Source organism: Caretta caretta, chromosome 12, assembly GCF_965140235.1.
Source record: "Caretta caretta isolate rCarCar2 chromosome 12, rCarCar1.hap1, whole genome shotgun sequence".
Classification (NCBI taxonomy): domain Eukaryota; kingdom Metazoa; phylum Chordata; order Testudines; family Cheloniidae; genus Caretta; species Caretta caretta.
In genome coordinates, this window is record NC_134217.1 from 38,677,939 (window position 1) to 38,701,513 (window position 23,575).

At 40.5% G+C, this 23,575-nt stretch overlaps 1 protein-coding gene across 5 annotated transcripts in view; it reads left to right on the forward strand.

Annotated features, from left to right (window-relative positions):
- The window catches only part of BANP (BTG3 associated nuclear protein), a 275,918-nt gene extending 259,928 nt beyond the window's left edge, over window positions 1–15,990 (forward strand). For all 5 annotated transcript variants that reach the window (XM_075118461.1, XM_048816312.2, XM_048816313.2 and 2 more), the window contains 2 exons: window positions 8,878–9,021; window positions 15,174–15,990. In XM_075118461.1, the coding sequence (XP_074974562.1) occupies window positions 8,878–9,021; window positions 15,174–15,245 (216 nt within the window). In that variant the 3' untranslated portion in view covers window positions 15,246–15,990. The remainder of the gene's footprint in view (window positions 1–8,877; window positions 9,022–15,173) is intronic.
- Window positions 15,991–23,575: the final 7,585 nt, after the last annotated feature.

Here is a 23,575-nt window from a genome sequence, read left to right on the forward strand (position 1 = left end):
GACGACGCTTTGGTTACGTATGGATGTGTATCACATTGGCTCAACCAACTTGGACAAGACCTTAGACCAAGTACTTTCATGAAACACGTAGATTTACAAAAGCATTTCCATAATCACCATCAACCTGGAGCCTGGTTAAAAGAATGCCTAGGATCTGTAAAACCTAAATTCCTGGTGACACATGATGGAACAGTCAACAAACGTGCCTAGAAACATACATTAAAAATCAGCCCCATTCTCTCAGAATTGTGAGTGATCGTGAGGCAGAACTTGAAAATAAAGTGACCAGTATAATTAATAATCAGGGGATTTACGAAAAAGCAAAGAACGTGATCAGTCAGTTGAAACCAGTTGTTGTGGCACTTGACAAACTCCAAAGGGATGCACCAACAATTGCTGCTGCATGCAAAGTATGGTTGCATCTACTGATAAATGAACTGCTGTAAATGGCCCACCTTGATCATCACTACAAAAGGGTTTTTTTTCCCATTTTTTTTCTCTCTCCTGCTGGTAATAGCTCATCTTACCTGATCACTCTTGTTATAGTGTGTATGGTAACACCCATTGTTTCATGTTCTCTGTGTATATAAAATCTCCCCACTGTATTTTCCACTGAATGCATCTGATGAAGTGAGCTGTAGCTCACGAAAGCTTATGCTCAAATAAATTTGTTAGTCTCTAAGGTGCCACGAATACTCCTTTTTGAGGAAAGAAATTCAGCTGCACAAGAAGAAACTGCAAGGCAGTGCTTGCTCATCAAAAATGCTGGCTTTCTGCCATATTTACTTGCATTTAAAGTAGAAGAAGCTCCATATCCAGAATCAATGTTTTCATCCATTATCAGGGAAACAGTATCTGCTTATAACGTGGTTGAAGAATGCTGATATTCCATTTGGCTTCATAGAACTGGTGGTGCAATTGCATCAGTGTCCAGCAACTTCAGCAAGCAAACTTTGGATATCATCAATTCAAAACTGAGGAATAGGCTCGTTCTATTCCACTGCATCCAAGTTAGTCTTCTGTTGCAGAATGCTGCGTGGCCAAATGGACCTGGGCTGGTAGTCTGCAACTCTGCATGCTTCTGATTGCTTAATGCTTCATGCCTACAACTCTGCATTATTGTTGTTTTAATGTACTAAGTTTTTAAATTTTTCTTTATATAATATTGAAAATTGAAATGAGAGTCATGGCACGCGTACCTTCCTTGAGAGAATACCAAGCCAAACTATATACAGACATTCCAATGTTCAGTATTATAATTATATATATTAGTATTACACCGACTGTAGTTTTATTTTTTGTTTGTACAATCCTCAGTTAATTTCTGAATCTACTGCCTTATGTAACCACAATTTGAATATGTAACTAAAACTAAGTGTAATATGGGGCGCATTTAATGAAACAGTTTTTAAAATAAAGAATGCCTTAAACTAGGACTAAGTAGTTTTCCTGGGGTGGTAAAAACTGATTTTTACCTGGTAAAAACCACCTTTGGTAAATACCATGCCATCTCTGCTCCCAGGTCTTACATCTGTCCCCCCCAGAGAGGTTATATACAATCATGGCCCACAATAATACATAAACTTAATAAAATAAAGTCTCTCAAGGATATTGCTGAAAATTGCCATCTCTGTCACAATAGCATCACAGCATTTACACAACAGTGAGACTGAATCAAGGGAAAAATTGTGAAACTGTGTTATTTTCTGAAATGTTGGTTGTTAGCCATTAAAGCTGTTTATCCAGATGTTTTAGAACACTGCTATTTTATGGTTCTGTCTGTGAGATTTTATAACTTGGAAACAAAGGATTTATATGAGTGATTTCCTTAACTTCTGAATTCATGAAGACATTGCACAAATATAGTGCCAGAAGAGAGGAGAAAGTAATTTTTTTTATTTTAGCCATTTATACTGACCTGTATAAAGTGACATTTTAAAAGCCATCATCTTTGGGACAGATATGGGTTGCAGTATTGCATTCTTTTCTATATGAACTGTACAGAGCTGTCATAGTAACTCATTGGAGGCATAGTTTAATCTTAGTGTAGGAAAAGCTTTTCTGATTTAAATGCTTCTTGTGAAGGGCAGGTATTTGTTGTTATAGTGAGTGGAATCTTTGTCAGCCACGCAGATGGCTGCTATGTTTTGATAGCCATGTTGGTCCCAAGATATTAGAGACATAAGGTGGGTGAAGTAAGAACTTTTGGAAATTGGTCCAATAAAATATATTACCTCACTCACCTTTGTCTCTTTAAGCAGGTGGCTGATATTTATTCTCTGATACACTTAAAAAAAGTAAAAAGGCCAGGGCTACCTAATCTCAAACAGTACTATTGGTCAGAAAATCTTAGAAGCATTACCTGTGGGATTGGTAACTGGTTAAAAGATAGGAAGCAAACGGTAGGAAAAAATGGTCAGTTTTCACAAACAAGAGAGGTAAATAGTGGTATCCCCTGGAGGTCTGTACTGGGACCAGTCCTATTCAACATATTCATAAATGATCTGGAAAAAGGGGTAAACAGTGAGGTGGCAAAATTTGCAGATGATACAAGACTATCAAGATAGTTAAGTCCCAAGCAGACTGTGAAGAGCTACAAAAGGATCTCACAAAACTGGGTGACTGGGCAACAAAATGGCAGATGAAATTCAATGTTGATAAGCATAGTAATGTACATTTGAAAACATAATCCTAACTATACATATAAAATGATGGGATCTAAATTAGCTGTTACCACTCAAGAAAGAGATCTTGGAGTCGCTGTGCGTAGTTCTCTGAAAATATCCACTCAGTGTGCAGCTGTAGTCAAAAAAGCATTGGGAATCATTAAGAAAGGGATAGATAATAAGACAGAAAATATCATAGTGCCTCTATATAAATCCATTGTATGCCCACATCTTGAATACTGTATGCAGATATGGTCACCCCATCTCAACAAAGATATATTGGAATTGGAAAAGGTTCAGAAAAGGGCAACAAAAATGATTAGGGGTATTGAACAGCTGCCATATGAGGAGAGAGTAATAAGACTAGGACTTTTCAGCTTGGAAAAGAGACGACTAAGGGAGGATATGATAGAAGTCTATAACATCATGACTGGTGTGGAGAAAGTAAATAAGGAAGTGTTATTTACTCCTTCTCCTACCACACAAACTAGGGGTCACCAAATGAAATTAATAGGCAGCAGGTTAAAACAAACAAAAGGAAGTATTTTTTCATACAACGCAGTAAACCTGTGGAACTCCTTGCCAGAGGATGTTGTGAAGGCCAAGACTACAACAGGGGTCAAAAAAGAACTAGATAAGTTCCTGGAGGATAGATCCATCAATGGCTATTAGCCAGGATGGGCAGGGACGGTGTCCCTAGCCTCTGTTTGCCAGAAGCTGGGAATGAGTGACGGGGAATGGATCACTTGATGATTACTTGTTCTGTTCATTCCCTCTGGGGAACCTGGCATTGGCCACTGTCAGAAGACAGGATACTGGGCTAGATGGACCTTTGGTCTGACCCAATATGGCCGTTCTTATGATGGACAATAAAGAAGGCCATTGGATTATTAGTATAGAGCAGACATTGACCCAGATTATAACCTTCTGAGATTCCTTCCTTGGACTAATCAGTGGAACAGCCAAATTGGAAACCATTCTGCAGTTAATAGGACTCTAGGAATTTGGTTTAAAATTAGAGGAAATTAATATGTGCTTTTCTCCCATCTTGACCTCCACTGAGGGAAACAGGCACCTCTGATCCTCCCAGGTTTGCATGAATAGGAGGTGATAAAAAAGGAGATATTTCTGTGTTGTAAACACCTATACCACAATCACATTTTTATCATTCTTGACTTGCTAAGAAAGAAACCTTTCCCTTAATGTCTGTTCTTTCAAATTTTGGAAAGGAAAAATTGAAAAGAAATAGGTCCCAAGAGAAAAGACTGAATTACAAAGTTACCCAACAGAAAGGTACAACATGAAAAGTCTGTCTCATTACGTACTCTGAGTAAATCCAATACAGAAGGACTCTCTGTTAAACAGCAAGAAGTATTTCATGTAGGTATTGATATGGAGAAATGGCAGATTGATTTTTAAATCACAAAGCTGTGTTCGTGCCAATAATCTTGTCAAAATTCAGTATAAAATAACATACAGGATTATATCCCCTCCAAACTGTATGCCACTAAAATGAGTACTACTAAAGCTTGATGGAAGGAATGCAATCACAAGGGTACCGTAGAACATACAACCTGGTACTTTTCTAAACTTTGAATTCTTTTCATGTAATATTTCTATAATATAGATATAATGTAAAAGGGATGTAGCAGTCCAGTCACCCACAGTTATTCTGGGGTTTGGCAGTCAGCGATAACATGTGCAATGTCAGAAATTGTCAAGAATTGTTGCTCTTGGCTGGTAAATACTCATAAATTCAGACCGTGAAGTGCCGCCAGTACAGCATATCACATGGTTACAAAATATAGGGCATGGAGAGGAAATGGATAAATTAACATATTCCTTTAAAAACAAAATCAAGCAGTCTTTTTCATTATGGTCTCCTTTTCTCGACTGCACTTCAGCACACCCAAAATCCCCGTGAGATTCTGAAAATGACCCTTGAGGTCACTCTAGGACAGGGGTTGGCAAACAACGGCCCACAGGCTGGATCCAGCCCGCTAGCCATTTTAAGCCCGCTGGGTCAGGGCCGCACCGCGCAGCTCAGCCCCACTCTGGCGCTCCAGCCGGGGCGCTGTGTCGGGGCTGCACCATGCTTGAGGTAAGCACCGCTTGGAGCCTGCACCCCTGAGCCTCTCCCCGTGCCCCAACCCCCTGCCCCAGCCCTGATCCCCCTCCTGCTCTCCAAACCCCTCGATCCCAGCCCAGAGCACCCTCCTGCACCCCAAACCTCTCATCCCCAGCCCCACCCCAGAGCCCACACCCCCAGCCAGAACCTGCACCCCTTCCTGCACCCCTTCCTACACCCCAGCCCCAGCCCTGATCCCCCTCCCACCCTCCAAATCCCTCAGTCTCAGCCCGGAGCCCACAACCCCCTCACATACCCTAACCCCAATTTTGTGAGCATTCATGGCCTGCCATGCAGTTTCTATTCCCTGATGTGGCCCTCGGGCCAAAAAGTTTGCCCACCCCTGCTCTAGGAGGTCACTTCCTTTTATCCCCACTCCTCTGTGGCCATCCCCCTGGACACAACTGAGAAATCAAATTTTATATAAACCTGGGCTAGGATAATTATTTGTTCTTTCTCTGTTGTTGGTTTTTTGTTTGTTTAAATCTGCTGATCGGTGTGGTTTGAAAAGTTTATTGTACAAATTACAGCATATGGAAGCTAATTATTTCAGCATTTGGTATAGGTTTCAAAGAAGAGATTATTGGGGAGACATTATTGATTCAATATGCCCAAAATGTATTCTGACCTCTCACTTCTCCTTATCATAAAAGTACATACTTAAACTGTTCTGTAATGAGTAAGATAGTTTCTGATTGCTCAGAGCCAACAATGAACCTAACCTAAAGCAGTACTAAATCAGCATGCAGATCTATAATGATTCACTGAGCACAAACATTCATTAGAAATAATCATTAAATCTACACATTTATTATACAGTAGGAACCCAGTGTAACAATATATTGTCAAAAAATTAATGTCTCTGGCTGTGAGAATGAATATCTTGGCTTTGTCTCCTTATTTATGCAGCAGCAAGAGACTATTCTTTTGTAAGAATGTTCTGTTCCGTTGACATTCTCACATAACTCGGCCAACCGATTCAAGGCCTCTACAATAGCCACTACTAGAATTATAACCCCTTCATTAGTTATCACTGCTGACCCAATAAGGTATTACATTCAGCACCAGAGTAATAGCTGTTAAATATTTTTGAAAATGTATATAGATGTAATATACTTCCCTAATTACTAGGGCTGTCAAGCAATTAAAAAAATTAATTGTGATTAATCGCACTGTTAAACAATAATAGAACAGCATTTATTTAAATATTTTTGGATGTTTTTCTACGTTTTCAAATATATTGATTTTAATTACAACACAGAACACAAAGTGTACAGTGTTCACTTTATATTTATTTTTGATTACAAATATTTGTGCTATAAAAACAAAAGAAATCGTATTTTTCAATTCGCCTCATACAAGTACTGTAATACAATCTCTTTATCATGAAAGTTGAACTTACAAATATAGAATTATGTACAAAAAATAACTGCATGCAAAAATAAAACAATGTCAAACTTTCGAGCCTACAAGTCCACTCAGTTCTCCTCCTTGTTCCGTCAATTACTCAGACAAACAAGTTTGTTTACATTTGCTGGAGACAATGCTATTCACTTCTTGTTTACAATGTCACCTGGAAGTGAGAACAGGTGTTCACATGGCACTGTTGTAGCTGGCGTCGCAAGATATTTACGTGCCAGATGCACGTAAAGATTTATATGTCCCTTCATGCTTCAACCACCCTCCCAAAGGATATGCGTCCATGCTAATGAGGGGTTGTGCTCGATAACAATCCAAAGTAGTGCAGACCGACGCATTTTCACGATGTTCACTTTCATCATCTGAGTCAGATGCCACCAGCAGAAGGTTGATTTTCTTTTTTGGTCGTTCGAGTTCTGGAGTTTTCACATCAGAGTGTTGCTCTTTTAAGACTTCTGAAGGCATGCTCCAAACCTTGTCTCTCTCAGATTTTGGAAGGCACTTCAGATTATTAAACCTTGGGTCAAGTGCTGTATCTATCTTTAGAAATCTCACTTTGGTACCTTCTTTGTGTTTTGTCAAATCTGCAGTGAAAGTGTTTTAAAAACAAACAACATGTGCTGGGTCATCTTCTGGGATTGCAGTAACATGAAATATATGACAGAATGTAGGTAAAACAGAGCAGGAGACATACTATTCTTCCCCAAGAAGTTCAGTCACAAATTTAATTAACGCATTATTTTTTTAACAAGCATCATCAGCATGGAAGTATGTCCTCTGGAATGGTGGCCAAAGTATGAAGGGGCATACGAATGTTTAGCATATCTGGCACATAAATACCTTGCAATACCGGCTACAAAAGTGCCATGCGAACACCTGTTCTCACTTTCAGGTGACATTGTAAATAAGAAGCCGGCAGCATTATCTCCTGTAAATGTAAACAAATGTGTTTGTCTTAGTGATTGGCTGAACAAGAAGTAGGACTGAGTGAACTTGTAGGCTCTAAAGTTTTACATTATTTTGTTTTTGAGTGACATTACGTAACAAAAAACCCCCCAAAATTTGTACGTTGTGCTTTCTCGATAAAGAGATTGCATTACGGTATCGTATGAAGTGAATTGAAAAATTCTGTTTCTTTTGGGGGCTGCAGGAAGGGCAGCCAGCACATCCCTCGGCCCGTGCTATTTCCCGCAGCCCCCATTGGCCTGGAGCGGCGAACCGTGGCCAGTGGGAGCCGTGATTGGCTGAACCTGCGGACGCGGCAGGTATACAAACCAGCCTAGCCCTCCAGGGGCTTTCCCTGAATAAGCGGCAGCCCTAGTTTGAGAACCACTGGTCTATGTTGCAAGTGAAATCAATATATTTGAGAAAATGTACAAAAATATCAAAAATATTTAATACATTTCAATTGGTATTCTATTGTTTAACAGTGCAATTAAAACTGTGATTAATCACAATTAATATTTTTGTGTTAATCGCTTGAGTTAACTGTGATTAATCGACAGCCCTACTAATTATCTTTTCCAAAGTGATTTTAAGAATGTAAAAAATTGCAAATTTTATGAAAATATGGCCTATGGCATTAGCAGTACTGTATATCCTTGTAAGCTAGGGGCATCAGACACCTGGTCCATTAACAAGAGCCAGTCATCCCTTCAAAGCCCTTCTCCTGCCCCATATCATGGGCTTTAGGATACATCTATAATAACAAATGAAGCCAAAGGTTTTTATGCAAACATAAAGTCTAGCAGAAAAAGCCCCAGCTCTGGTTAATTACAACACAGCACTCTGGTCACTGGCTGCAGGGCTCTAGCTTCTCCTCTCTTCTCACTGAACAGTTTATGTAGAGCTTCTGGGTTTCTTCTGGAGGTGTCCTTGGGACGTTAGTCCCCAGTGCTGCTTTATTACACTTATAGGAGTCCTGGGCAGAGATCTTCCTCTGCCTATTGGGATTAAGGCAGAGCCTTTGATTCTACGCCTTGATTCAAAGGCCACTGGAATTAATGGACAGGCTCCCATTGACTTGATTGGGCTTTGGATTAGGGCCACAGAACAGCATGATGTAAACACTAGTGTTCCATTTTGTTTCTCTCCTCAGAATGTTGGTGTAATTCCCACTAGACTAATGGGAATTGGGTGCACTCGTTACAAGGAAAATAGGTTCAGCAGTTAGTTATAGGAAGCAGTGTGTAAGTGCTACATATTATTACCTGTTAGAGGAACAGCCTCATTCTGTTTTTGTTAATCAAAGGTGGTTTTATTTTCATTAAAGAAATGAAACCTGGAGTATTTAGCATAATCCCTCGGGATGGTTTTGTTCCGTCACTAGTGCTGATACATTTTGAATATAGAACTGTTTTGTATCATAAGCAAGGTAAACATTTCCAGGTATGTTGGCTGTTAACCCTTTCACTAAAGAACTGAAGGAATCCAGATTTTATAAAGCACAGCAAAATGCTTCTGGCCTAACTGTCCTTCAGTATGAATACCATATTCTCTTGGAAACCCTTGCAATTTAACTTAACCATTATTGATGGATAGTTTTTGGTGGGGTTCTTTTGTTGTTGTTTTGGTCTCACATCTGTTTTGTAGTTACAGATGTTTCACAATGCCTTTGTAATTATGGTTATTTACAGGATACTTTCTCTGTTGGTTTGTCTGCAGGTGTTACACGGTGCTCAGTTGATAGCTGTTGCCTCTGCAGATCCTGCATCTGGGGGCGTAGATGGATCCCCACTCCAAGGGAGTGATATCCAGGTCCAATACGTCCAGCTGGCACCAGTGACAGACCACGCTGCTACTAATCAAGTACGTATTTTTTCCCATTTGAAAGTACTTAAAAAGATGCAAATGCCTGTCAGCGTAACTATGTTTCTGTCCACAAATATTCTATTCCCTTAGGGTTTAGAATACGCAATTTCTCAACTCTAAAAATGTCTCCTAAAATGAGTGCCTCCATTTATAAACAGCCTTTGACTATTCCTGGCCTTATTCCTACCTCTGAGTCCTTGCTTGAGTGCCCCTAGAGAATAGTCATTTTAGTCATCATCATTTTCCTGAATCAGTAAAAGAGGAACACCAAGCTGATAGGATAAGAGAAAGATTTTTGCCTGGAGTCATATCAGGAAAGCTTCTTTCAGCCTGAGGTTCTCAAGTCCAGTCTTCTTGAAGGGTGCCTGCCCTTCCTGCCTGTAGTTCAATCATTTTGATCTACTGCCTGGATTTCCCACATCAGCTGCAGTGTTAGCAATTATAAGCAAGCACTTGAGGCTTTGTTTTAAAATGAAGGCATTATCCTTCATGCCAACATGAATGTTCATGTAGCTGGCTGTAGAAAACTCTTGTTTTTCTCAGGAAATATAAAGATATTTGCACTTGGCAGTGATCTCAGGCCATCTGACTGCAACCCGACAGTCACTCACCAAGAGTACATGCCTAATTTTTCATCCACTCAAAGCAGTGACTGATGCTGACAGCAACAAAGTGAGGCTGGTCTCAAACAGTGTCAAATTTTCTAAGGTAGTTGCTTTACTCCCAACACTGCTCGAAGGAGCCCAGAAGGAATGCAAACTGAGCTGCCAGCCATATCATGTACAGTGTTATGACAGCAGTGCCACTAGCTGGCTCTAGAGTTAGATTTTGTCACTATTCTTATTGTAAACCCCTATTTTGTGTGGATGTCTAACCTGGCTGCAAAATGGGCAAAAAATTGCTTTATCAGCTCTCTGGGAAAGAAAATGTTGCGTTTTGTAAGTTAAGATGTTCTCCAATATTGTGTATGTGTATTGAAGGTTACCAGTTTGACCGGTGAGTTTTGGACTGTTAAGATTAAAAAATAGTTTCAGTTTACAAACCAAAGTCCTGATTTTTTGAGGGCCTCCTGAGTGTTGCAGAGCATCCTGGACTCAGATTGGAGTGAATGCAAGTTGAGGTTGTGGCAACAAAAGAGTTTTAAATGGCCTGACTTTCACATGAATTTTGAATACAGGGGTGTAATAAGCAAGGTCTGCTGTTGACAGCGTATTTTGTCATGAGTGGAAAGAAACACTTCCCAGGTGTGCTGGAAGTGTGCATATTCAGAATGATGTGCGAGAGCCATAAGCCTTGACATGTAACCTGAAGCTGGTCTATTGTGTCCAGGAGCTTTCTGGTGTTTTAATGCCACTGGAAAAAATAATAATAATAGTAATTATGCATTTTTATTTATAGATTCCCCTATGCCTGAGGGCCTCTGAATGCCAAAAGAATATAGCTAGAACTATAACTTTACAGAGAGGGACTGTATGGCCCAATAAATTATCAAACCAATGTTAGAACAAAATATTCCTGTACATTCTCTACCCATAATGTACAATAAATAAGGACAAAAATAGTGTTTTTACTAATGACCACATGGCTCTTCCAAAGCAAGGTACACTTAATCTTAGGGCAAAAGCATCACAGAGAAAATATATGAAAACAAAAGGAGGTCCCACACGCTTACTAAACATACCAGAAATTGCCCATATTCCGCATGAGGAGGCTAGTAGTACAATATCCTTTCCAAGTCTTCAGCAAGGATTGGGGTCTCCCTTTGTACAGAAGATCCCATCCGTTTGCTCACTCAAAATGAAGGCCCGGAGTCTGTTTAAACTCAGCCAAACATCTTTCTTTGTCTCTTGGTCTCTGGAAAACCAAGTTTGAACCGGTATATGCAAATCACCTCAGGGCATGGTACCTCTCTGGAGTTATTTACAGTCTTTGGTCTGGTCTACGCTACAAACCTATATCAGCATAGCTATGTCGCTCAGGGACGTGAAAAATCCACCCCCTAAGCAACGTAATTGTAGCCAGCTAACCCTCCGTGTGGACAGTGCTATGTCGGCAGGAGAGCTTCTCCTGCCAACAAACCTACTGCCTCTCAGGGAGGTGGATTAACTAACATCTTCACTGAAACACTGCAGCAGCACAGGTGCACCGATGCAGCATTTTACCTGTAGAAGTGCCCTTAGCAGCTCATCTAAGTCTGTTTTGAGTTCCTGGAGGAGCTGTGATAACCCTTCCCCATGGAGTAGAACACAATCCTACATAAATCATTCATAAATTTAAAACAACAGTCCCCAAAGATACTGCATGGGATTGCAGTGTCTTTCACAAATGTCGCAGACAATAAGCTTCTCAGTATGGGGCTCTTGCCATATTTATTTATTTAAAACCTTTAAAGTGCCATGCACACTTCTGGCTCTATCCAAGTAATAAAATACTGCTGCATCACACATTCAGAGGTGCTTGTTCATAGTAAATTGCCATTCCAGATCTGGGCCCCAGAGGGGTCCCATAAATCACTTCCCACTGAATTTGTTAGGGAGCCATTTTTTTTGTGACATTATCATCCCTCTCACCTATTAGATCTGACAGGCAGTTGGTTGTCGAGTCCAGCAGTAAACATAGGCATCTGTCTCCCACACGATTGGCAACCACAAAAGGAGTCACTTTTTTTCAGAGACACTTTGCACTGTGTTAGGTTTTTACATTGTGGCTAACCTCAGAGATTTATACCAAGTTGTAGATAAACTGAAAGGAATGTAAAACAAGAGGGGTATGGAAAGAAATGCAAAAAAGGCTAAAAATAAGTTCACGGTAAATATTTCCTAGTTTACACAGACTAAAAACTAAGGAGCTATAAATGTAAATTAGTAAAACGAACCTAATATTTGCATCACCTTAAAAAGTATGCAGATGTTCTGGTTTAACTTGGATTTAAACTTGGAGAGTGGTCAGTTTAGATGAGCTATTACCAGCAGGAGAGTGAGTTTGTGTGTGTATGGGGGTGGGGGGGATGTGAGAAAACCTGGATTTATGCAGGAAATAGCCCGACTTGATTATGTAAAGAGTTGTCACTTTGGATGGGCTAGCACCAGCAGGAGAGTGAATTTGTGTGGGGGGGTGGAGGGTGAGAAAACCTGGATTTGTGCTGGAAATGGCCCACCTGATGATCACTTTAGATAAGCTATTACCAGCAGGACAGTGGGGTGGGAGGAGGTATTGTTTCATGATCTCTGTGTATATATAAAGTCTGCTGCAGTTTCCACGGTATACATCTGATGAAGTGAGCTGTAGCTCACGAAAGCTCATGCTCAAATAAATTGGTTAGTCTCTAAGGTGCTACAAGTACTCCTTTTCTTTTTGCGAATACAGACTAACACGGCTGTTACTCTGAAACCTGTCATTACTTATGAACTCATAAACAAATAACCAGTTTGGCTGAAATGATGGAGTGGTCCTGCATCGCTGGATATGAACTGATTGGATAAAGGCAAAAATATTAAATGCACATTTTAGCTCAGTAATGCAGCAGCAACATGTATTATTTATTTTTCCAGAAAGTTCTATGCAGAGATATTTTCGTGCTCTCAAACATTTTGAATCTGTTTCTGTATCCAAGCTTCTCAAAAGTGGCCCTCTTTGTTCTCCAGAGCCAAAATCCAGCACCCTGCACAAATTCCAAGTTCAAAACATCATATGTGAACACCTACTTCAGGTCTCAGAGTAGCAGCTGTGTTAGTCTGTATTCGCAAAAAGAAAAGGAGTACTTGTGGCACCTTAGAGACTAACCAATTTATTGGAGCATGAGCTTTTGTGAGCCACGCTCACTTCATCGGATGCATGCTGTAGCTCACGAAAGCTTATGCTCAAATAAATTGGTTAGTCTCTAAGGTGCCACAAGTACTCCTTTTCTTTTTACTTCAGGTCTGAAAATCAGCCTCTAATTTCTCACCTTTGTGCCCTCCAAACTGTGCCTTATTGTTTTGGATGCCAGGTTGCACATGTAAAATTAGAGGCAGAAATGAGGCTCCTTTGAAATTAATCACTCCTTTGAATTGAACTGAAGCAGATACGACTGCCCTGATGTTCAATACTAATTTCAGTTTATTCAAGCATAGTTTTGTACTTGCAAGTTAATTTAAGGCACAAGTGTTAATAACTAGAAGTCTGACTAGTAATTTGTGCTCACAAATCAGGTACTTAGACATCTAACTACTAGTATGTCGGCAGTGCATTGCAGGCACAAAATTGCAACTGCATGTCCAAAGGTCGGGTTGACATCTGGCTGATATTCAGGGCCTAGAAGTAGTTTGCATACTTTCATGTCCTGATTGCATTATTTACTTATAGAAACTCTAATGATTCTTGACATATTATTAATTTGCAAGAACAAAATGTGGTAATATCACATATTATTTTTTTTCACTGAAATCTCCTGATTGGGGGTCAAATTTTGGTTAACATGGGGGGAAAACCACACAATGCAAGCTCACTTGTAAGCCCTTCAAACAGTCTCGTACTTCTGGCCTGATATCCTGAATCCTGGATATATAGTCAGTGCTTGTGGTACAGATATTTTTTCCAGGTGTTTAGGTGGTAGCTTTAAAGCTTAGCGGTTGACAAGCTGTTAGCATTATTCTCCTGATTGGCACTGTTGTATAGGACAAGTAAATAAGCAATCAAATGACTCGTAGAATTCCACAGGAGAAAAAATCGTAGCTACATGTAATTACTAGCAACAGAACACACAAAAGCAGGCAAGAATTAATTTCACAGTGAAACCTTAATTTAAGAAGAAATCTTTGACAAGTTGATCTTCACAGTATTTTTATTTGAATAAGCCACTACCATCCAGCAAAGTGTTTGGGTCGGAAAACCATTAGCTGTGTTTCACTCCTGGTTCCTCTGAAGCCCCATCCCAAGTGTTGACGCTAGTTTTTCCTTATTAGGAGAGAGAGGGCAGTAAATAGGGTGTCAAAAAGTATCTTTTCCTGTAATGGCAGTGTTGCTACTCTATTGCTTTTGCATCCCATCCTGTTCCCAGAGCATCAGCTAGCTCAAAGGTACAACTTATATGACAATCTAGGTTCGCTTTGCTTCATGCAGAATCTCAGGCACAATCCCCTGAGGCTCTCCACGTTAGCTACTCACTTGGAGGCCTCGCTTGACTGGACCAATATGTGAATAACTCCCATTCTTAACGCAAACATCTTTTTTTCTTTTTCTTTTTAAGAGTAAACTGGTTGTATGGGGTTTTGGTTTGTTTTTCTTTTAATCCTATTCATACAGGTCTATTTCCTCTCTGTAGGAGTCAAGAATTCTTGGCCTCATTCTAGAGGGAGAAAGTTAATTTCCCAGAAAACACCAGGATTATTTACAGTACTTATATTCTTATTTGACCTTGTTTATTAGGTGTGAATTGTACTTAAATGTGCCTGTCTTGTGTTGTCTGAGAACCCTTGGAGGAGTATATAAAAGGGCCCATTGTACACGGTAAAGGTGGAATGCTACTGCGCTAAAACTTATATAAACTCCCATTTCAATTCCAGTGTAGGTCTGATCCACACACAAGTTTTGGGTTGGTGTAACTATTTTGGTTAGGGGTTTGATTCTTTTTACTGAAATAGTTGTACTGATACAACCTTTAGTGTGGATGGAGTTATACCAGTATAAAGGTGCATTGTAACAGTATAGTGTATTCCCCTTTCTGTATGAGCATAAAGTACCTTCTGCCCATCTTTGGAAAAATAAACTCCTTTAATTTTGGACACATTAGGAAGATCTGGTAATTAATTGAGATTTATATGTGGCCAAAAGGAAGATAATAAAATATTTAGCATCAAAAAAGATACAGTGTTTTAACAACACTTTGCATTTTTATTAGCTTTGTGTTTTTCAAAATGCTCTACAAATGTGTACTCAGCAGTTTTCCCTATACTCCTGTGAGCCAGGTAAGTGACATGATCCCTTTCTCTCAGGTGGGGAGGATGAGACGGTGAAGCAACTGGCATAGAAGGCCACACAGCAAGTCAGTGGTGGGGCGGGGATTAAAGATCTTGAGTAATTTGCTTTTAGCATCTTCTTTAATGCACTTGCATTAAGAAGTTAATATGAAGTAAAATATTAATTCATTTTTTGTGTGTTTCTTTCCATAGAGCACAGATTCCCTTCAATCAACTATCCAGCCAGAAATGCAGATAGAACACGGAGCAATCCAGATCCAGTAAAACAGGAACTGTGGAAGCTTCATAGATCCAGATGCCAGTGACCACAGTCAGAAGCTAAAGGCTGCCGCCCACGTACAACAACAGGAGAAAGGATGTGACCACCAGACTAACAGACATTTTCATTTACGTCTCCTGTAACTATCACTGTTCTGTTGGTCTGTTTGTTTTTACACACATGGCTAGATCCTCACCTGGTGTAAATCAGTGTAGCTCTGACTTCAGTGGAACTACATCACTTTACACCAGCTGAGGAGTTGGCCCTCTAAATATACAGGTTCATCCCTTAGGTATTTAAGGAAAAATATTCCCTCTGTGAGAAAAAGAAAAACATCTAATCAACCAAAACATTAAAACCAAATTAATGTTTTATCCCATCATTTCTTCTGTGAATCATACCACTGAATGTCCGTAGCTCTCTTATCAGACACATTGCTGCTTTGCAGTACGTGCGTTATCACATATAGAAAATCAAGAGCTCAAATATTTTTCATTGTTTAAATGGCTTTTTTATTTGCTAAGGTGTTTATAACAAAAAAAGAAAATGTTAAAAAAAAAAAACAAAACCCATACTGCAAGTATTAGCCTTTTGCTGGTGATTTCTGTTCAGTGTAATGAAAAATTGTATTTGCAAAAGACTAACAATTTTGTTTGTATTGTTGCTTAACTACTTTTCTAAGGAAAAAATGCTATCAAATGCTGTAATTATGCATTTCTAAAGAATCAAATAAATGTGTATTTATGAACAGTGTAGTTTCCCTCTCCCCACAGCCCCCCATTGTATATCCTTAGGTGAGAACACATTTTATGTTGGCTATTTTTATAACACTATAGCTGTGAAATATTTATAGATATCTGCTGTCTGTAGAGTCTGCTGATAGTCTAGTCTAGTACCAAATTCAGAGGTGAGTCTAAGTAAAGTCTACAGGAAGATGAGGTCTAGTCTTACTTTGGTCCCACCAAATAGGCATGACGCTGTCATTAGCCAAACCCCAGTCTATGGATTTGCAGTGGCATTCCATCATGGGAAAAGTTTGGTTTGTTCCAATGTGAAACTTTCTGAGCTTCAGAGTCTGCAAATTGCATCTTACCCACTAAATTTATGAAGCCATTTCAAACCAAACTTTATGAGGGTTCCTCAGAATTTTTCTCCCTGGAGTGACTCCCAACTCCTGCCTCCAGTCCTGTGGGGAATGGTGCACTTTGTACTTTCTGTGAGCAATAGGTAAGTGGGTATGAGTTAAACCTGGTTAGATGATTCGTTGTCAAGAATTTAGGCTGGGATTAAGTAAATTGGAGTTGGTCACCCGACTCCTTTAGTCAATCCTCTTTGAAAGCCCAGCCTTATTCTGTTCATTTTTGCTCTTTTTATTGACTACATAGTTCCTGGATAGATGTTTTCTACTTAGGAATCTGTTCTGCTGCTGCCACATATGCGATATGAGGGTTGCTTTCTCGGGAGGTGTTGATCTAGTTATTTATTCCAATTACTTTATCTGTGTTGAGCCAGCTGAGTAGTGCCCTTTAGATTAAATCATTCTGTAAGATTTGTGATTCAGTAGTTCAGTAATGAGGTCTAATTTTGTAGTATTCATGATCTTGAAATCACTGATCTGTCTCTGTAAGAGACTTTCCTACATCCCTTTACATTCCTCTGGCACTCTGGGCTTACTCTGCTAAAAGGTTTCAAAAAATAGAGCAGGTCCACAGTTACCTCAAAGGCCCCCTCTCCACCTGTCCCACCCCTCCAGGAGTGAAATATTGACCCCATTGAAGTCAATGGGAGTTTTCCCACTGATTTCAACACAGCCAGGATTTCACCCCAGATGTGTTTATTTAGTAAGCTAATTTAAAGGGAAGAGATATTGTTTTCAGGACCATTATTGGCTAATAGAGAACAGACCTGCTTGTGCGTTTCAGCCAGTGAGAAAAGTATAGTTGTTTATTTTTGTAACTGAATAAGCTAGGTTCTTATTGACAGATAATATATTATATATCTATTAAAATGTTAGTGAATGAGACATAGCCACAAATTCTATTTGGCTTAACTTAGGAAAACATCCCTCCGGAGCTGTAGGCCTCAACACCCAAGATTTCTTGCAAATATTGTCCCTAAGTAAGTAATAAGTTTACTGTAAGTTCACACTTTTCATTAGGATATTTGCTGAGGCACAAGTACAATACATATTACCAGCCAGAATCTGTCAAAACTACATTTACAACAGGTTAAAGAATATGGCTACTAGCCAGTTTCTTTTTTAATAGTGCTTCCCAAACTGGGTGATGTTTAAATAACTTTGCATCCAAAGGGAAGCCTAAAAATACAGTGATTCCTGCATGTTTTAGAGTGGCTGTTTAATAAGAAAACACTATTTGGAAGTGACAGTGAAGAAGCTTGGGAAGGTGAAGCTGCTGGTTATTGAGGATAAAGCTACATAATCCTCCCTTACCATATTCCTGTTGGAGGTAAAACCTTCATGCTCTCCATCAGAAAGCGCTGCCTTTCCCCCCTGCTCTGAGACCTGAGGAGAACAACAAGTGCACATGCTGCATTGTGTAAACGCAACACATATGCATTTAAACCGTAGTGTTCTCTCTCTCTCTCTCTGCATTTTGCAGCTAGAGTACAAGATGGAGCCGATGGCAAAGGCTTGGTGTCAAGTGATTTTTCATTAACCGTTTGAGCACTGCATGCTTTTGGCAGGAGAGGATGAAAGTGATGATAGCTGTGTGTGTGTGTGTGTAGATACCAGTGTGTATCTATATATATCAAAGAAGAACTAGATAAATTCATGGAGAGTAGGTCCATTAATGGCTATTAGCCAGGATGGGCAGGGACGGTGCCCCTACCCTCTGTTTGCCAGAAGCTGGAAATGGGCGACGGGATGGATCACTTGATGATTACCTGCTCTGTTCATTCCCTCTGGGGCACCTGGCATTGGCTGCTGTCTGATCAGGGTGAGTGCACTTAAAATAAATAGGAAAAGAATATTAAGGTTCTCTTATGGATTCAGATATTTAGATTGTGCACTCCTAGAGGCAGGGACTATATCTTCCTCTGTGTTTGGCTAACACGTAACACATTGTAGGCAGTATCACAGTATAAATAATAGTACTTCAGAGAACAAGGGCATCAGTGCTGGATCAGGTTTCAGAGTAGCAGCCGTGTTAGTCTGTGTCCGCAAAAAGAAAAGGAGGACTTGTGGCTCCTTACAGACTAACCAATTTATTTGAGCATGAAGTGAGCTGTAGCTCAGGAAAGCTTATGCTCAAATAAATTGGTTAGTCTCTAAGGTGCCACAATCCTCCTTTTCGTAGTGCTGGATCAGATGCTTCTGTTGGTTGTTCCCCTTCCCCCAGCCTCTGTCTTTAGATTAGCAGGTCGTTGAGGAAGGGCCATCTTTTCTTGAATGTCTAGAAAGCAGCTGGTTCATTGTGGGCCCTACCATATACAAATAATACTAGTCCTGCATAGGAGGACATAGGATTCAATTCTAAACTGATTTCCCCTCCAATGGACCCCTGCATCTGTAAAGAGCTGCAATGGGCCTCTGTGCCGGTGCAGTGGTCTGTCCGTGTAGAGTTCATTGCAGGATTGGGGCCACAGTGATCAAAAACTCTGTTCCAGAGTAACAGCCGTGTTAGTCTGTATTCGCAAAAAGAAAAGGAGTACTTGTGGCACCTTAGAGACTAACCAATTTATTTGAGCATGAGCTTTCGTGAGCTACAGCTCACTTCATCGGATGCATACCGTGGAAACTGCAGCAGACTTTATATATACACAGAGAATATGAAACAATACCTCCTCCCACCCCACTGTCCTGCTGGTAATAGCTTATCTAAAGTGATCATCAGGTGGACCATTTCCAGCACAAATCCAGGTTTTCTCACCCTCCAGCCCCCCACACAAATTCACTCTCCTGCTGGTGCTAGCCCATCCAAAGTGACAACTCTGTACATAATCAAGTCGGGCTATTTCCTGCACAAATCGAGGTTTTCTCACATCCCCCCCACCCCCATACACACACAAACTCACTCTCCTGCTGGTAATAGCTCATCTAAACTGACCACTCTCCAAGTTTAAATCCAAGTTAAACCAGAACATCTGGGGGGGGGGGGGTAGGAAAAAACAAGAGGAAACAGGCTACCTTGCATAATGACTTAGCCACTCCCAGTCTCTATTTAAGCCTAAATTAATAGTATCCAATTTGCAAATGAATTCCAATTCAGCAGTTTCTCGCTGGAGTCTGGATTTGAAGTTTTTTTGTTTTAAGATAGCGACCTTCATGTCTGTGATTGCGTGACCAGAGAGATTGAAGTGTTCTCCGACTGGTTTATGAATGTTATAATTCTTGACATCTGATTTGTGTCCATTTATTCTTTTACGTAGAGACTGTCCAGTTTGACCAATGTACATGGCAGAGGGGCATTGCTGGCACATGATGGCATATATCACATTGGTGGATGTGCAGGTGAACGAGCCTCTGATAGTGTGGCTGATGTTATTAGGCCCTGTGATGGTGTCCCCTGAATAGATATGTGGGCACAATTGGCAACGGGCTTTGTTGCAAGGATAAGTTCCTGGGTTAGTGGTTCTGTTGTGTGGTATGTGGTTGTTGGTGAGTATTTGCTTCAGGTTGCGGGGCTGTCTGTAGGCAAGGACTGGCCTGTCTCCCAAGACTTGTGAGAGTGTTGGGTCATCCTTTAGGATAGGTTGTAGATCCTTAATAATGCGTTGGAGGGGTTTTAGTTGGGGGCTGAAGGTGACGGCTAGTGGCATTCTGTTATTTTCTTTGTTAGGCCTGTCCTGTAGTAGGTAACTTCTGGGAACTCTTCTGGCTCTATCAATCTGTTTCTTTACTTCTGCAGGTGGGTATTGTAGTTGTAAGAAAGCTTGACAGAGATCTTGTAGGTGTTTGTCTCTGTCTGAGGGGTTGGAGCAAATGCGGTTGTATCGCAGAGCTTGGCTGTAGACGATGGATCGTGTGGTGTGGTCAGGGTGAAAGCTGGAGGCATGCAGGTAGGAATAGCGGTCAGTAGGTTTCCGGTATAGGGTGGTGTTTATGTGGCCATTGTTTATTAGCACTGTAGTGTCCAGGAAGTGGATCTCTTGTGTGGACTGGACCAGGCTGAGGTTGGTGGTGGGATGGAAATTGTTGAAATCATGGTGGAATTCCTCAAGGGCTTCTTTTCCATGGGTCCAGATGATGAAGATGTCATCAATATAGCGCAAGTAGAGTAGGGGCTTTAGGGGACGAGAGCTGAGGAAGCGTTGTTCTAAATCAGCCATAAAAATGTTGGCATACTGTGGGGCCATGCGGGTACCCATAGCAGTGCCGCTGATCTGAAGGTATACATTGTCCCCAAATGTGAAATAGTTATGGGTAAGGACAAAGTCACAAAGTTCAGCCACCAGGTTAGCCGTGACATTATCGGGGATAGTGTTCTTGACGGCTTGTAGTCCATCTTTGTGTGGAATGTTGGTGTAGAGGGCTTCTACATCCATGGTAGCCAGGATGGTGTTATCAGGAAGATCACCGATGGATTGAAGTTTCCTCAGGAAGTCAGTGGTGTCTCGAAGGTAGCTGGGAGTGCTGGTAGCGTAGGGCCTGAGGAGGGAGTCTACATAGCCAGACAATCCTGCTGTCAGGGTGCCAATGCCTGAGATGATAGGACGCCCAGGATTTCCAGGTTTATGGATCTTGGGTAGTAGATAGAATATCCCAGGTCGGGGTTCCAGGGGTGTGTCTGTGCGGATTTGATCTTGTGCTTTTTCAGGAAGTTTCTTGAGCAAATGCTGTAGTTGCTTTTGGTAACTCTCAGTGGGATCATAGGGTAATCTTAAAACAAAAAAACTTCAAATCCAGACTCCAGCGAGAAACTGCTGAATTGGAATTCATTTGCAAATTGGATACTATTAATTTAGGCTTAAATAGAGACTGGGAGTGGCTAAGTCATTATGCAAGGTAGCCTGTTTCCTCTTGTTTTTTCCTATCCCCCCCCACCCCCCCAGATGTTCTGGTTTAACTTGGATTTAAACTTGGAGAGTGGTCAGTTTAGATGAGCTATTACCAGCAGGAGAGTGAGTTTGTGTGTGTATGGGGGTGGGGGGGATGTGAGAAAACCTCGATTTGTGCAGGAAATAGCCCGACTTGATTATGTAAAGAGTTGTCACTTTGGATGGGCTAGCACCAGCAGGAGAGTGAATTTGTGTGGGGGGCTGGAGGGTGAGAAAACCTGGATTTGTGCTGGAAATGGCCCACCTGATGATCACTTTAGATAAGCTATTACCAGCAGGACAGTGGGGTGGGAGGAGGTATTGTTTCATATTCTCTGTGTATATATAAAGTCTGCTGCAGTTTCCACGGTATGCATCCGATGAAGTGAGCTGTAGCTCACGAAAGCTTATGCTCAAATAAATTGGTTAGTCTCTAAGGTGCCACAAGTACTCCTTTTCTTTTTGCAAAAACTCTGTGAGGTCTTACAGTTTGCCTGGCTCTGAATGAGGCCAAATTAGCCTTGTTTCACTTTATTTATGTCCAAAGTGGTGGTGGCTTGACCTTTTAAGCAGACCAGTTGGGAATGGAGCTTTCTTGTTATGTCTCCCTCATTATTTTCGGTCTCTGCCTTTTTAATAAGAAAATGGCTCTTTTCCCTTGCAATAAAACGTCTTTAACATCCTAAATTTTTTTTTAAATTGGATTTTTCACCATACTCCTTTTGTTGGGGTTGCAGATATTGATAACATGTGACTGCAGTTATTCATAAAGAGAGAATGTTTATAACAGAGTAAGTCCTAGTCTTGTCAGCAACTCACCTTATGACCGATGGGATAAACAATGTCTGAATAGTGTTGTATTATTTAATAATATTTAGACTTGAAGCTTTTCTGGGCAGAGACCGTGGATGACATCTTGGCCCCTTTGAAGTCAATGGGATTCTTTCCATTGCTATCAAAGGGGCCAGGATTTCACTGCTTCTATTCACACATGTCTAAAATTCCTACCACATTGTTGGTGCTGTGTCTACAATAATAATGAAAAATGCTTTGAGATCTTTTACCATTGGAGGCCTGGTTCAAAACCCAGCTAAATCAGTGCGTGTCTGTCCATTAACTAATAAGGGCTTCTATGGTCCTCACCCAGCAAAGCATTTAAGCATGTGCTTAACATTAAGTATGTGAGTAATTCCATTGAAGGCAATGGGATTTGTCCTTAAAGTTAAGTGAGTGCTTTTCTGGATCACGGCCTTTTCCAATTCTAATACAACTTTTCTGAGAAGGGGTAACCAGAACTGCATTCAGTAGTCAAGGTGTGGGTGTACAATAGATTTATATAGTAGCATTATGATATTTGGTCTTATTTATCCCTTTCCTAATGGTTCCTAACATTCTGTTGCTTTTTTGACAGCGGCTGCACATTGAGCAAATGTTTTCAGAGAAGTATCCACAGTCACTCCAAGAGCTCTTTCTTGAGTGGTAACAGCTAATTTAGAACCCATCATTTTATATGTATAGATGTGCATTACTATACGCTTATCTATACTGTATTTCATCTGCCATTTTGTTACTCAAACAAAATGGCAGATGAAATACAATATAGATAAGCGTAAAGTAATGCACATCTATACATATAAAATAATGGGTTCTAAACTCTTTATAACTCTCTTTTCAGTCTGCTTTGGACTTAATTATTTTGAGTAATGTTGTATCTTCTGCAAACTTTGCTACATCACTGTTTACCCCCTTTTCCAGATCATTTATGAATATATTGAACAGCACAGGTTCCAATACAGATCCTTAGGGGACCTCGCTATTTACCTCTTTCCATTGTGAAAACTGATAATTTATTCCTAACCTTTGTTTCCCATCACTGCTTGCTTTGCTTAACGGTCTTTGGTGGGGGATCTTGTCAAAGGCTTTCTGAAAGTTTAAGTACATTATATCCACTGGATCACCCTTATTCACGTGCTTGTTGACATCTTCAAAGAGTTCTGATAGATGAGGCATGATATCCCTTTATAAAAAGCCGTGTTGACTCTTCCCCAGCACATTGCTTTCGTCTATGTATCTGATCATTCTGTTCTTTGCTATAGTTTCAGCAAATTAGCCTGGTACTGAAGTTAGGCTTACTAATATGTAATAGCCAGGATCGTCTCTGGAGCCTTTTTAAAAAATTGGTGTTACATTAGCCATCCCTCCAGTCATCTGGTACAGAGGCTGATTTAAGCAATAGGTTACATTCCACAGGGTGAAATGCTGACTGTATTGAAGTCAACGACAAAACTCCTACTGACCCTTGAGTGGGTCCTAGATTTCATCCCTTCTGTCTGCC